At 29.6% G+C, this 12,591-nt stretch overlaps 1 protein-coding gene and 2 non-coding genes across 3 annotated transcripts; all 3 read right to left on the bottom strand.

Annotated features, from left to right (window-relative positions):
• Positions 1–5,030: 5,030 nt before the first annotated feature.
• On the bottom strand, positions 5,031–6,433 carry LOC124833939 (S-adenosyl-methionine 4-1-methyl-2-pyrrolidinyl-3-oxobutanic acid methyltransferase-like). Its single transcript, XM_088114641.1, has 3 exons — positions 6,035–6,433; positions 5,646–5,900; positions 5,031–5,529 (listed from the first exon to the last, which is right to left on the bottom strand). The coding sequence occupies exons 1-3, from the start codon at positions 6,428–6,430 to the stop codon at positions 5,176–5,178; spliced, it is 1,005 nt and encodes a 334-aa protein (XP_087970767.1). The 5' UTR covers positions 6,431–6,433; the 3' UTR covers positions 5,031–5,175.
• Positions 6,434–8,419: 1,986 nt separating this feature from the next.
• On the bottom strand, positions 8,420–8,492 carry TRNAA-AGC (transfer RNA alanine (anticodon AGC)). The gene has a single exon. It is a non-coding gene; the product is annotated as a tRNA-Ala (tRNA).
• A 3,355-nt stretch (positions 8,493–11,847) lies between these two features.
• On the bottom strand, positions 11,848–11,920 carry TRNAA-AGC (transfer RNA alanine (anticodon AGC)). Its single transcript has one exon. It is a non-coding gene; the product is annotated as a tRNA-Ala (tRNA).
• Between the last annotated feature and the right edge of the window lie 671 nt (positions 11,921–12,591).

Raw genomic sequence — 12,591 nt, 5'->3', positions numbered from 1 at the left:
GAATAGAATGTGATGAATTTTCAAACAAGGTACTATGATGTTACACCAAGTTATTGCAGTCCACATATTCAAATTAGGCATGTTACAGTTTGTTATTGCAGCATCAGTTTTCAAATCAGGCTGCAAGCTGGGGACGCAGTTGCAGACAGGCCAATAATGGAAGATCAATGTAGCAGCCATTCCAAATTCCAATTTCATCCCTGCACCGTCAGCCCAAATGCAATTTTAGAAAATAATTACAAAACACTTCTTCAATTCTTCATATATTAACTATACTTATAATGATATATTAGAATCATATTAATTATAAATTATATAAATATTTTATTTATTTTTAAATAATATAAGAACAAAAGATGATTAATTAAAAAAATTAAATATATTTCATAAATTATTATTATTTATTAATTGAAAGAAATAAGTGTTGACTTTTCATACAAAAAAGAAATACTCATGTTTTAAAGGAGAAAAACATCAAGCTTGTGATATTTATAAAAGAGAAAGAAAAAGACATTAGCATGTGTAGGGATGGGATAAAGACTCAATTATAGTGTTTTAAATTATTGAGATAAGATAAGACAATATAGACTGTTATTTATTTATTTATTTAAATTATTGAGATAAGATAAGACAATATAGACTGTTAAGTGTTTTTGTTTCAGTTATCTATTCACAATGAAGTGTTCTTAATTTTATTTTATTTATGTTATTTAGATGTATGTGTTAAGTTTTTTTACTTATTTATATTTATATCAAATTATGCACAAGTTTTACTTATTTACTTATTTAAATTTATTTTTCAATAATTGATTTTATTTATTTAATTATTTATATTTATTTTTAATTATGAACTAATTTCATTTATTTAATTATTTTTATTTATCTAGATTATATTTAATAAATTATTTATAATAATCTCTAGTCACAAACGAATTCATTCTGTTTATTTATAAATATTTTTTTTAATTACTAAAAAATATAGTACAATTAATATAAATTATTCTTCAAGAATAATAAAATTTATAATAAGTAAAAATTTGATGGTATTATAATAGATGTATAATCTTGATGGTTTTAGTGAATAAATATTATTTAAGATAAAATATTATTGTATTGTTAAACATGATGAACCTCATTTATTCCTATTAGTTAATATAACTTTATTAAAAAAAATAAAATATAATAACACGTAATATATTGATTTAAAATATATTTGTATATTTGATATGATATAATTTTACATTATATTTTTTCTGTATGAAAAACAATTTCGAAAATATAACTGTAAAATAGATGGAGGCGTCATAATGGCGAAATTGATTCTTGGTTGTAATAACTACAATTCTCCCTAGAACTAGTTGGAACAATTATACTGCTCACAATTCCCTGATATTTTAAAAGATTGATATTTCAACCCTTTTATACAAGTTGTACTACAAGGATTAATTGTGGTCCACTTTTTCATTTTTCTCACTTTACACGTTTTTACATGTTAATCCTATTATCCTATCAGTTATGTAAGGATGGATACACGAGAGTATTAATAAAATAAAGAATAGTATGTAAATAATTTTTTTCTCCTTTGATAAGGAATAAGAACATATAGAAGTAAGGAAAAAAAATGTAAAAATTATAAATTATTTATGTCTATATGTAAATCTTTTATTTTATATACTTCTTCTTCTTTTTTGTTAGAAATGAATTATCTATCAAATTATAATTAAATTAAAAATTAAACTATATTATATTTAAAGTGACATCAAATTTTATACGGTTATGAACTAATGGTAATCTCTTCATGATTCATTACAATTGAATCTTTTTATATATATTCTCTTAAATATTCAACTCTGATATTAGTATTGATAGATCGACAATGCATATGGGATGTCAATCGGATGGAACCGGTATTTATAACTACCGTTTTCCTTGGATAAATATTTATTTCGTACCTATCTTTTAAATATGTGTGGATCTTCTTGTTGCAGTACTAATTATCTTTCTAATATTTATAAATATTCACAAATATTTATAAAGAAATTATAAAAATATTTAACAAAATATTTTAATAATATATATATATATATATATAAATATATAAAATTATAAAATGTATAGTAATTAACATTTAAAAAGATCTATATAATATTTATATATAAAATTGAATTTTGAAATTTTAAAAAGATAATGATATCCAAATAAATTTAAATAAAATATAATATATCACTATTATAAGTTTCCAATAAAGTCGAATTCACATGAGTTCAAATAAAATTATAAAAATATATATTAAATCATGTTCAACATTATAAGATTTTAGTAAATTATAAAAGTATATATAAGGATATTTTGATAAATTAGATATTATGAAGTTAAATGCAAACACGGACATCTTCTAAAATATAGGAATTGATGGTTCTTTATTTTATTGAATATTTTTAATGGTTTTTTTCGATAAAAATCAATCGAAAAAACATGATTCTGGGACTTTCATTGTTTCTAAGAGTCATATTTCTATTGTTGTCGAATTTGTGACTAAGTCAAGTATATCTAACTCTACTCTTAATATTTTTATTGTTATTAGAGATAATGATTGAATAATTGATTAAGGTGATATTGATCATATGATCTGTGATCCTCATAAATTTACTAATATTTTCCTAATTGTTCTAAATATGTTATTATTAATGACAATATGGTCTCATCTCCTATTGAAGGTGTATGTATTATATCTCTTTCACCCTCCTTATCGATTCCTAATGTTTTATTTGTTCCTACATTGAACTGTAGTCTTATCTCCGTCAGCAAGTTAATAAATCACATTTTGTGTTCCCTTGTTTTATCCAATCCATTGTCTTTTCCAGAACATCGATTCCAATGAGATAAAGAAGCGTTGGCTTGTCTTGTGAATGATCACATACAAGATAAAAACAACAAGAAAATTAGATATGGCATAAACGGTTGGGACATCCCTCTTTTGGTTATTTTAAAAAAAATATTTCCATCATTATTTCATAAATTCAATATTTCTAATTTTCTTTGTGAAACTTGTGTTAAGAAAAAAAGTCATCGTGTTGTGTTTCCTTTAAGTAATAAGAAAAGTGATTTTTCTTTTTCATTAATTTACACAGATGTTTGGGCCCTGTCCTATAATTTACACATAATGGAAAAAAACGGTTTATCATTTTGTTGATGATTATACTAGGGTAACCTGGGTGTTTCTTAAACATAAAAGTGATGTATGTGATGTTGTTCGTTCCTTTCATCATATGATGGTTACACAATTTAACACATCTATTAAGGTCATTTGATTAGACAATGGAGTAAAATATTTTAAGACTGAATTAATATACTTCATGAATTCTAAAGGCATCTTGCATCAAACTTCACGTCCTTATTCACCATAAAAAAATGGAGTGGCTAAGAGGAAAAAGAGACATATATTAGAGGTGACAAGATCATTTTTTATAGATGATGATGTCACATCCATCTCATTTATGGGGTGATGTTTTGAGCTCTACAGTTTATTTAATTAATCGAACCCCTTCTAGTGTGCTCGAAGGCCTTTAGATGTGTTGTTTGATCATTGTATCCTTCCTTCCATAGTTCATTTACCACCTTATGTTTTTGAATGTGTTATATATGTTCACTTACACTCACATTAACGTATAAAACTTAAAGAACGAGCTATCAAATGTGTTTTTGTTGGGTATGGATAAACTCAAAACGGTTATCGTGCTTACCATCCTCCTTCAAAGAAATTTTATATGGATGTGACATTTAATGAACGTGAATTTTTTTATGTTGGTTCTACACTTCAGGGAGATAATGAAAGTGAAGTGCATAATCTTGATGTTAGTATGTTTGATATCTCAGAAATAAAATTATATTGTGAAGATAAATTATCATGTGATGATCATTCTGCAGGAAGTGAGCCAATCTTAGATATGAACATTTCTTTTCAGGATAATATAGTGTCTTCTGATCATAACCAATTGGCTCAATCTTTTCCACATGTTTGCTTGACTCTTCAGAGGTACCTCTTGATCCTACTCTGATAATACTAATGTAGATGAAACTGATCATGACATTGTTTCTCTTGGTCCTACCCTTAATAATATTAATTTAGATGAAACCAATCATGAAATTGATTCTTATCTGCGTGAGACCACTAGCACACCAAACACCGAGTCTACTACTGTTCAATATAATATTCCACCTCGTTCTAACCGTGGTCAACTTCTAACTGAATATGTGTCATCTCACATGTTGTTCTAGTCATATGCATAATTTGTATCTCAAATATCTTCAATTTCTATTTCTAGTAATATACAGGAAGCTTTGGTTGATGAGATGACAACTTTAGGAAAAAAACAACACTTGGGATCTTGTGTCCTTACCAAAAGGGAAGAAAACTGTGGGCTGCAAATGGGTATTTATAATTAAGCATAAAGTTGATGGAACTATTGAGAGGTATAAAGCACGACTTATGGGTAAAGGTTACACTCAATCTTATGATGTAAATTACCAAGAGAGGTTTGCACCGATAACCAAGCTCAACACTGCAAGAATACTTTTGTCGCTAGTAGCAAACCAAGATTGACCTCTTCTACAATTTGATGTGAAAAATGCTTTCCTACTTCGAGAAATTTCAGAAGAAATTTATATGTAAATGTTATTAAATATTAAACTTTAGCATGAGAAAGCATTAAATTCAAACATTTTTAATATTCGAAGGACTAACTTACCAATTTAAAAAATAATACAAAATCTAAAATCAAATCTGTACAACTAAACATGCAGTTTTCTTCATATATATATATATATATATATATATATATATATATATATATATATATATATATATATATATATATATATATATATATATATATATATACCCATACCTTTGAATATGTTTATTTTTTTTAATTGTTACACAGGTGACCCATACCAGTTAGGTGGTACGATCGTGTTCGATTTGTTTATGTAATATATGTATCAGAAACATAATGTTTTGTTTCATGATCAACGAAAACATTTTCACCTTTCTCATTTATCACTGTTGTAACAATATAAGAATGTTTTCATACATCAATAATAGATAACTTTTAACAAAACAACCAACATAACATAACTTTATTAACAGAGAAAATCTTCTATTGAAACACCACTTCAAGCATTTTTTGTCATAGATATCATAATAGTAGCAAACTCCAATTTCTCCTTCTCCACCTCCATTAGATGCACTGCTTTCTTCTGATACCTCACGAACACTTCAGTTATAACTTCTGCACCAAACTTTGTAGACATTAGAGGCTCCATAATCGCTCTTACATGCTTGGCCATTAGTGCTGCTTTTATATCATCACTCCCTTCACTCATGCCGTCATCCCAAGGTAAGATTAAAATCTCCAATCGTTGAATCAAGAACGACCCTTCTTCCAGAATCACGTTTCTAAGTTCTTCAACAGTTGGTTCGTACACTGGTATGTTGAAGGACTCCAATTTTTCTTCTTCAATCATACCCTGCATTTTTTTATATATACCTCTTCAATTATAAGCTGTAACCCATATAGAGCTAATATTATTCTTAAGAGATACCCTAATAGTAATTAATAAAAAAAAAAAAAAACTTTTTTTACCTCCAAGAACATCTCATTGAGTATTATACTAATTAGTTCCCAACCTGTTATTCTAGGATTTTCCTGATTACCAAGGAACAACAAGACCATTGCTCCTCCAGGCACAAGTTCCTCAGAACGTGATTTCAGAAACAATTTTAAGTCTTGTTGATACTGCTTAAGGTAAGCTTTGTATACCTCAGTAGGGCTTGTGCTTACTATATGACAATGACCCTTGTTAAGGGATGCTACATCCTTACACCCCAATAATGGATCCTACAACCAAAATATGAGATAAATACACTCAAGAGTGAGAAATTGAAACAAAAAAAACCTAAGACAAAAATGGTTTTGGTCGACTATAGCATATCAGTAAGTTTAGAGGAGAAGAAAGAGTGAACTTATCTAACCTGAGAAAGCCAGTGTAGACTGTTGGAGGAATGAAAAAGGTTTATGGAATTACTGGGAAAGAGCCTTCCGTAGAAGGATCCAGGTGTGGCATTAATAAAGCATGAAGCAGACCTGTTTTCTTCGTTTTGTAGCAGTTTTGTGTAAAAATCTGGAAGTGACTTGAAGGTGGTATTGAAATCATTTTCGAATAAATCATTGAGATAAAACTGGAACGTAGGTAGTTCACGGTTTAAGCGAGTGCATGCAGTATCAACAATGCTAACAACATTTGATATTAAAAGAAGTGTATTTGGTCCCACAGAGCAACCTAAATCTGCCACTTTCATGCAGTTTGGAGAAAAACGACAATCGAGTGTCATGATAGTTTCTTCAAGTATGTGTTTGGCTTTAAGCATTAGGTTTTTCTGCAATAATGAATATAAAACGAAAGTTAGATGAACATAGATGGAAGAAAAGGAAACACATTGATATTTTAAGATAAAAGATAGTACTTGCAGCGAGCTGTTATTTGCATAACTTCTCTCCCCCTTGCCACCATTCATGTGAACCAATAGTTCTCTTGCATTTGATGCATGGAATGAAGCCATGATCTATATATGAATATATCTCTCTCTCACACACAGACGTATATATAGAAAAAGCTTGGATTGAATTCAACTCCCACATTCAATGCATTAAATAAGGTTACGACTCTCCCACCAGCAAAATTTAAATCAGAACATAAAATTTGATTTTAGGAACGAAAGGAATCTTTCTGACCTAGGCTTATCTTTTCTGGATCAGTAGCCTCCATCTAGCCTCTATCTATAAGAAACATATATAACCTCATTCCTCTTATTATCGCAAACAATCTCTGGATCATTTTTTATCATTTTTTTATTATTTTATTAAATATATAAAGATGGTTAAAGGATAAAGAGTATTAATTTCACGGGTGGGGGAGTTTATATCATATAGAAGAAGATGTAGTTATTGAAAAATTATTTAGACAAGGGGCACAAGGAAGTCTTTGGGATAGTAGGTGAATAGATAAAATAAGCTATATAAACGGGTTGGACGAGGATGAATATTTAGATGAAGATGGGAACATGGAGTAATTTGTTCTTTATTATTTTGATGTAAAAGATAATCCTAGGGTGAGCAAATACAAAAATATTTCTTTAGTATGACACTTTTGTATAAAATAGTATCAAGATGTTATCAAATATATTAAATAAGGTTGTTAGTATGATAAATCAATGATATTCAAAGTGAATTTGGAGTGAGGAATTTTCTTGATGGGTTATTGTTGAAAAAGAATTGGTTAAAGAGGTGAGAAAAAAAAACAAAAAAATATAATTACGAAGGTGAATTATGAGAAAACTTATAATTAAGTTTGTTTCAGTCTAGGGGGTTGAAGTTAAGTGTTCTCCCACAAAGAGTCTTCAAGTTCGAAGCTTAGGTCAAAGTTTGGTTTTCAATTTTTTCTTCATCGTTCGTTAGGTTAGGTGCTACCTGTAAAAAGCAATCTGATGCTAAAGTCAATGTTTGTCCGAATGTTATAGCAATAAATGCATATTGAAAAATAACTAACTACCTGAATATCAAACCTATATTTATAGATTTTGGGATGAACTTCTGATTAATGTTGACCTAATTACAATCCAATACATTAATGATTGAGATTAGGATTGACATGATTATTCTTATTACTAATCTTGATTGTGACTCGACCGACCGGTCGACCAAATGTTTCACAATGGATCAAAGAGTGTGTTGACCGCTCGGTCCGTGGCTGACAGGGCAGTCATACTATATACAAGTCCCCCGAGTTCGAGTAGGCCTTCTGTTGAAAAGGTACAAAAGAGTTTGTTGTTGATGAGGATACGGGCGTGCATGTTGTTGTGAGATGGACTCCATTGCGCCGCTCCAAGATGTTATCAAATAGATTAAATAATGTTTAACTGTGATAAATCAATGATAATAAAAAAAAATTGGAATAGGAATTTTCTTGGCCAGAATGTTGAAAGGTATTTAAAAGGTCTAGATGGACCAACTTGGATCAAGATGGGCGGGCCTACATTTAAATTTCTGCCAATACAACTTTTGAGACATTGACTTATTTGAATAGATTTGATAGTCTTTTATAGAAGGATCCAGGAAAGAAACATGAACTCAACTCGCACAAAAGTTCAATACACCTCGACCAAAAACTTTAAAACACTCAAATTATAAGTTTTTATTTTTATATAATGTTTACTTTTTTCATTTTTACTTTTATAGTTGAATAACCCACTAAAAAAAGAACTTATATAACCCACTAAAAGACTTGAATAACCCAACACAAAAATTAATAATTTATTTTCAATTCAACAAGAAACCAGACTCTGAAAAGTTGAAAAAAATGGAGATGCGGGGTATCGATCCCCGTACCTCTCGCATGCTAAGCGAGCGCTCTACCATCTGAGCTACATCCCCAGTTTTTAATTAGTAAAACAGTGATAATGATATATATAATATATCTTCAATATAGATTAAAATGAAACTAACCAATTATTCTAAATACTCTAATCAGTTGAATAAATAGATCAATTTTGACCATTTTAAAAATAGTAAGAAATAAAAATGATTTTAAATTAAAAGAAGGCATGTATTTTTTAAATTTAAGTTATAATAGAAAAAAATCATTTTGATTTTAAATTTATAGTATTGTTCATGTTTATAATCTCATGAGCATGAGATCAACAAGGTAGAACACAATGCTGATCCCGTGAGGTCTCAATAATTTCATCTTCTGGAATAGTTCAATAATATAAGATATTTTCAAATAATGTTGTGTATTATTGAACATGAGTTATGCTACCTTGTCTAATATTGGCATGATCGTTAATTCAATTTATTGATATATATAAAATATAAATGTCCAGTTTGGGTAACGATGACACTAACAATCAAACAAAAATGTCAACATGAAGTTTCAATAAATGAAGTTAAACATTTTAAATATATATAGATTTTAAATATATATAGAAACTAATTTAAATATATCTATAGAAACTAATTTAAATATATCTATAGAAACTAATTTAAATATATCTATAGAAACTAATTTAAATATATCTATAGAAACTAATTTAAATTTCATAAATAAATAAAAGTAGGTAAATATAATTTATCTAGAATATATAATGACATTTTTTTTATAGTGGTGGCAAGGAGAGTTAACATAGACATAATTAGAGTATAATGTATGGAAAGATGTATATATAAATGATGAATAACCTAAATCTGGCACTTTGATGCAGTTTGGAGAAGAATGACAGTACAATCTTGTTATAGTTTCTTGAAGCATGGCTTTGGCTTTAAGCATTATTTTTCTCTGTCAGGAATTGAAAGATAAAGGAATATAGAAGAAAAATATTTAAGATATAGTTAATAGTTTGTAAAGATATAAATAATACCTGGAGTGAGGAGTTATTTGCGTAACTCCTTTCACCGTCGCCAACATTCATATGAAGGAAAGGCTCTCTTTCCATTGATGAAGCACGAAATGGTTCTTCAAGATTAGCTTGGGTTAATTAGTGTTTGAAGTTATCAGGGCTTATTGTTGATTTGTACGAAAAGTTACACATTACTCCCCAATTGAGAGAACTTGACTCCCCAAAGTCGTTTTTGTGTTCCTATAGATGATTTTTTTTCAATTTTTTCATGGATACCCCATGTTTCTTATCATTGATGGTGTCAATTATATCAAAACACAATTTGCCCTACTCAATTAGGGACGAAACAATCCATATAGGTGTTTGAACCAAGGTAGGTGAAGTTTATGACCATTTAGGAAGCTTACAAAAACGTTGTTTTTGGAAAATTAACTGCACCTAGTACAATAGTCTAAAAATTAGGATTTAGTAGTCATTTGAAAGCTCTTTGAGTCTAGATTCCAACAAAAATATAATCAACTCATTTGGAGTTCGGTGGAGAAAGTTAAGAGTAAAACAACAAGGTCAGAGTTGACAGGGACATGTAAAACGTTAACTTTAAGGAATTAACTGTACCTACTCAGATGTCCAAAAATTACAAATTAGTAGTCATTGGAAAGAATTTTGAGTCTAGTTTCTAATAAAAAAAATCACATTTAGAGGTCTGTGGGAAAAATTATGATTAAAATAGTCAGCAAAGGTCAAAGTTAACAGCACGTTATCTTATATGTATATCTTTCCCTCTTGTTTACATATCTATTACTTATTGAAATTTCCTTTTAAAATTTGTGCACTAACAACATTAGATGACATGTTTCTTAATTAAAAAAAAATAAAAAAATTTCCTGTGACACTCCAAGAAGGAGTGTTACAACAATGGTCATGTACCTAACCTTAGTTGGAGAAAACCATCTAAATGAACATTTTTTTAAAGAAATTAATGGCCTAACATCATCATTGATGCAGGGAACATACCCAATAGCATTGAACTCACTCACCCATCTCAAAAAATGGAAAAAATTAACAAAAGCAGAGCAAAAACTATCATGGGGAGTGTTGTTGTTCCAACTAGGGAGTCACGTTGAACTTTGTGTACAATTGTCCCCCAAGTCTCTGGTAATCGATTACAAGACCCCTGTAATCGATTATGAGGGCATGACATGGGCACCAATAGTCATGGACTTCATCTAACTTGGTGCAAACCATCTAAATGGACATTTTTTTCAACAATTGAATGACTTATGTTGTTCATTGGTTAAGTAAACACCACCTATGACTAATAAACTCAATCATCCATCTGAAAAAGTGAAAAATGTCACCCAAAAACACAGACAAAATATATCAAAATTGAAATTTTATTCATATAATATCATATAAGTACATATTATCCAACATCTATAATAATAATCTTTTGTATACTAAAATTTGTACAAGGTTCATACAATGAAAATCTCTACACATGTAATTAACATAAATTGAAAACCTATAATAATCCTAACTTGTGCAGCACTGGTTCTCTTCGCACTTTCTCATGGTGCTACCAACCTTGACACGTTGGGGGAGGTCAAAATTGCAAGAAGGAGAGAAGGGGAAAATGGCTCCAACAAAAACAGAGAGAGAGAGCAGGAAGGGGGGAAATGACAGAAGAAAAGAGCGAGAACCGTGCTTATTGGACCAACTTCGCTGGTGATGGGGAGAGGAAGAACGAGACGGAGAGAGAGAACTTCATTGGAGAGACCCATGAGAGCAATGGTAGAGAGAGAGTAAGAGCAATTATGGTATTCGCGAGAGGAAAGAAGAAGCAAAACACACGGGGTTTTCTCAAATGAAATCAAGAAACCCTTTTTCACTTCCTAAAATGTCCTCAACAACACATTATATCTTTTTTAAAAAAAAATTCAAAATGACCGATCAATTCGTGCCACGTGACGTTGTCAAAAAGTTGGTTGTTAAAGAAACATTTTCCACACAATATATGGACAAAATCTATGATGCACGAATTCCAAAACTAGTTTTATAAGTGAACACTTTAAAATTTTCTTTTAACGTTGGAACTCCAATTCTATAAATTTTATTTCACAAATTAATTTTATAAAGTTGACTTAAATTTAAAATTATTTTTTTACATATTGTTTCGACTGAATCCGAGCGGACCCTGCTGAAACAGCTTTCTCCGCTGATGCGGAACGAGAGGCTGCTGCTCCATACTCCGAATCGGGCGGACGTCCTCCTTCTCCGGGCGGACCTCTTAGTACAGTATCTATAAAACATGATATATCACTAAATTAATTTTTTTACATAGAAAAAGTAAAATGTTTATTATATATCTTTTAGATTCTTAAGAAAGAAATAATTGGAGATGCGGGGTATCGATCCCCGTACCTCTCGCATGCTAAGCGAGCGCTCTACCATCTGAGCTACATCCCCATACATTATAATTGTTCAATTAAAGATATATACTAAAGTAAGATTCCTATTAAGATTCTAGTTTAAAAAATAATAAGGAATAAAAGTAATTTATGTAAGTTATAATCTAAGCTAAGGTGCGTCAAAATTTTGTTCGAGTTCCTTGGAGCTATACGTGAGTTTGACCATACATGGATTACTGAGTTGATGAAAGAGTGGGAACCAATCAAATAAGCCAATTTAAGTGATGGGGATCGTGGGGAGAGAAAGACTGAGTGGGTGGCATGTAAAATATTAAATATTATTTTCAGTTTTCTTATTATAGACATTTGTGTGGGTTAAACTGACGCTATATCGACGGTAATGGATTAAATATTAAATATTATTTTCAGTTTTCTTATTATCATGCTGAGAATTGATTATTATATTTTTTTATTTAGCATCGGTCAAGCTGACGATAATAAAAAAAAAAAGTAACTCTTTGTCTCTATTTACATTAGAGTTGTTGGCATCATCTATATCACCATAGTTGGATCGACATCATCTTGCTAGAGTCGACTTTGACCATTTGGGATCTCATTGGAGATCAAATGCCGACATTCTTATAGTGATTTTTCATAATTAAGAGAAAAAAAATAGCACATTTATGAAATGTCTGATGACTATTTTAACAAAAAAGATAAGAAAAAAAA

The sequence above is a fragment of the Vigna umbellata genome, chromosome 4, assembly GCF_029865625.1.
Source record: "Vigna umbellata cultivar VRB3 chromosome 4, Vumbellata_1.0, whole genome shotgun sequence".
NCBI classification, from domain to species: Eukaryota; Viridiplantae; Streptophyta; class Magnoliopsida; order Fabales; family Fabaceae; genus Vigna; species Vigna umbellata.
The sequence above is the reverse complement of the archived record's forward strand: the minus strand, read 5'-3'. Positions and strand labels throughout refer to the sequence as shown.

Bases quoted from the DNA above. Each gene is read 5' to 3' on its own strand.
- LOC124833939 (XM_088114641.1), bottom strand. From the start codon at position 6,430: ATGCTTAAAGCCAAACACATACTTGAAGAAACTATCATGACACTCGAT. The intron at 5,901-6,034 runs GTTAGATAAGTT...TTTTGGTTGTAG, and splicing joins GTCTACACTGGCTTTCTCAG to GATCCATTATTGGGGTGTAA. The intron at 5,530-5,645 runs GTAAAAAAAGTT...AAAAAAATGCAG, and splicing joins TCAATGAGATGTTCTTGGAG to GGTATGATTGAAGAAGAAAA.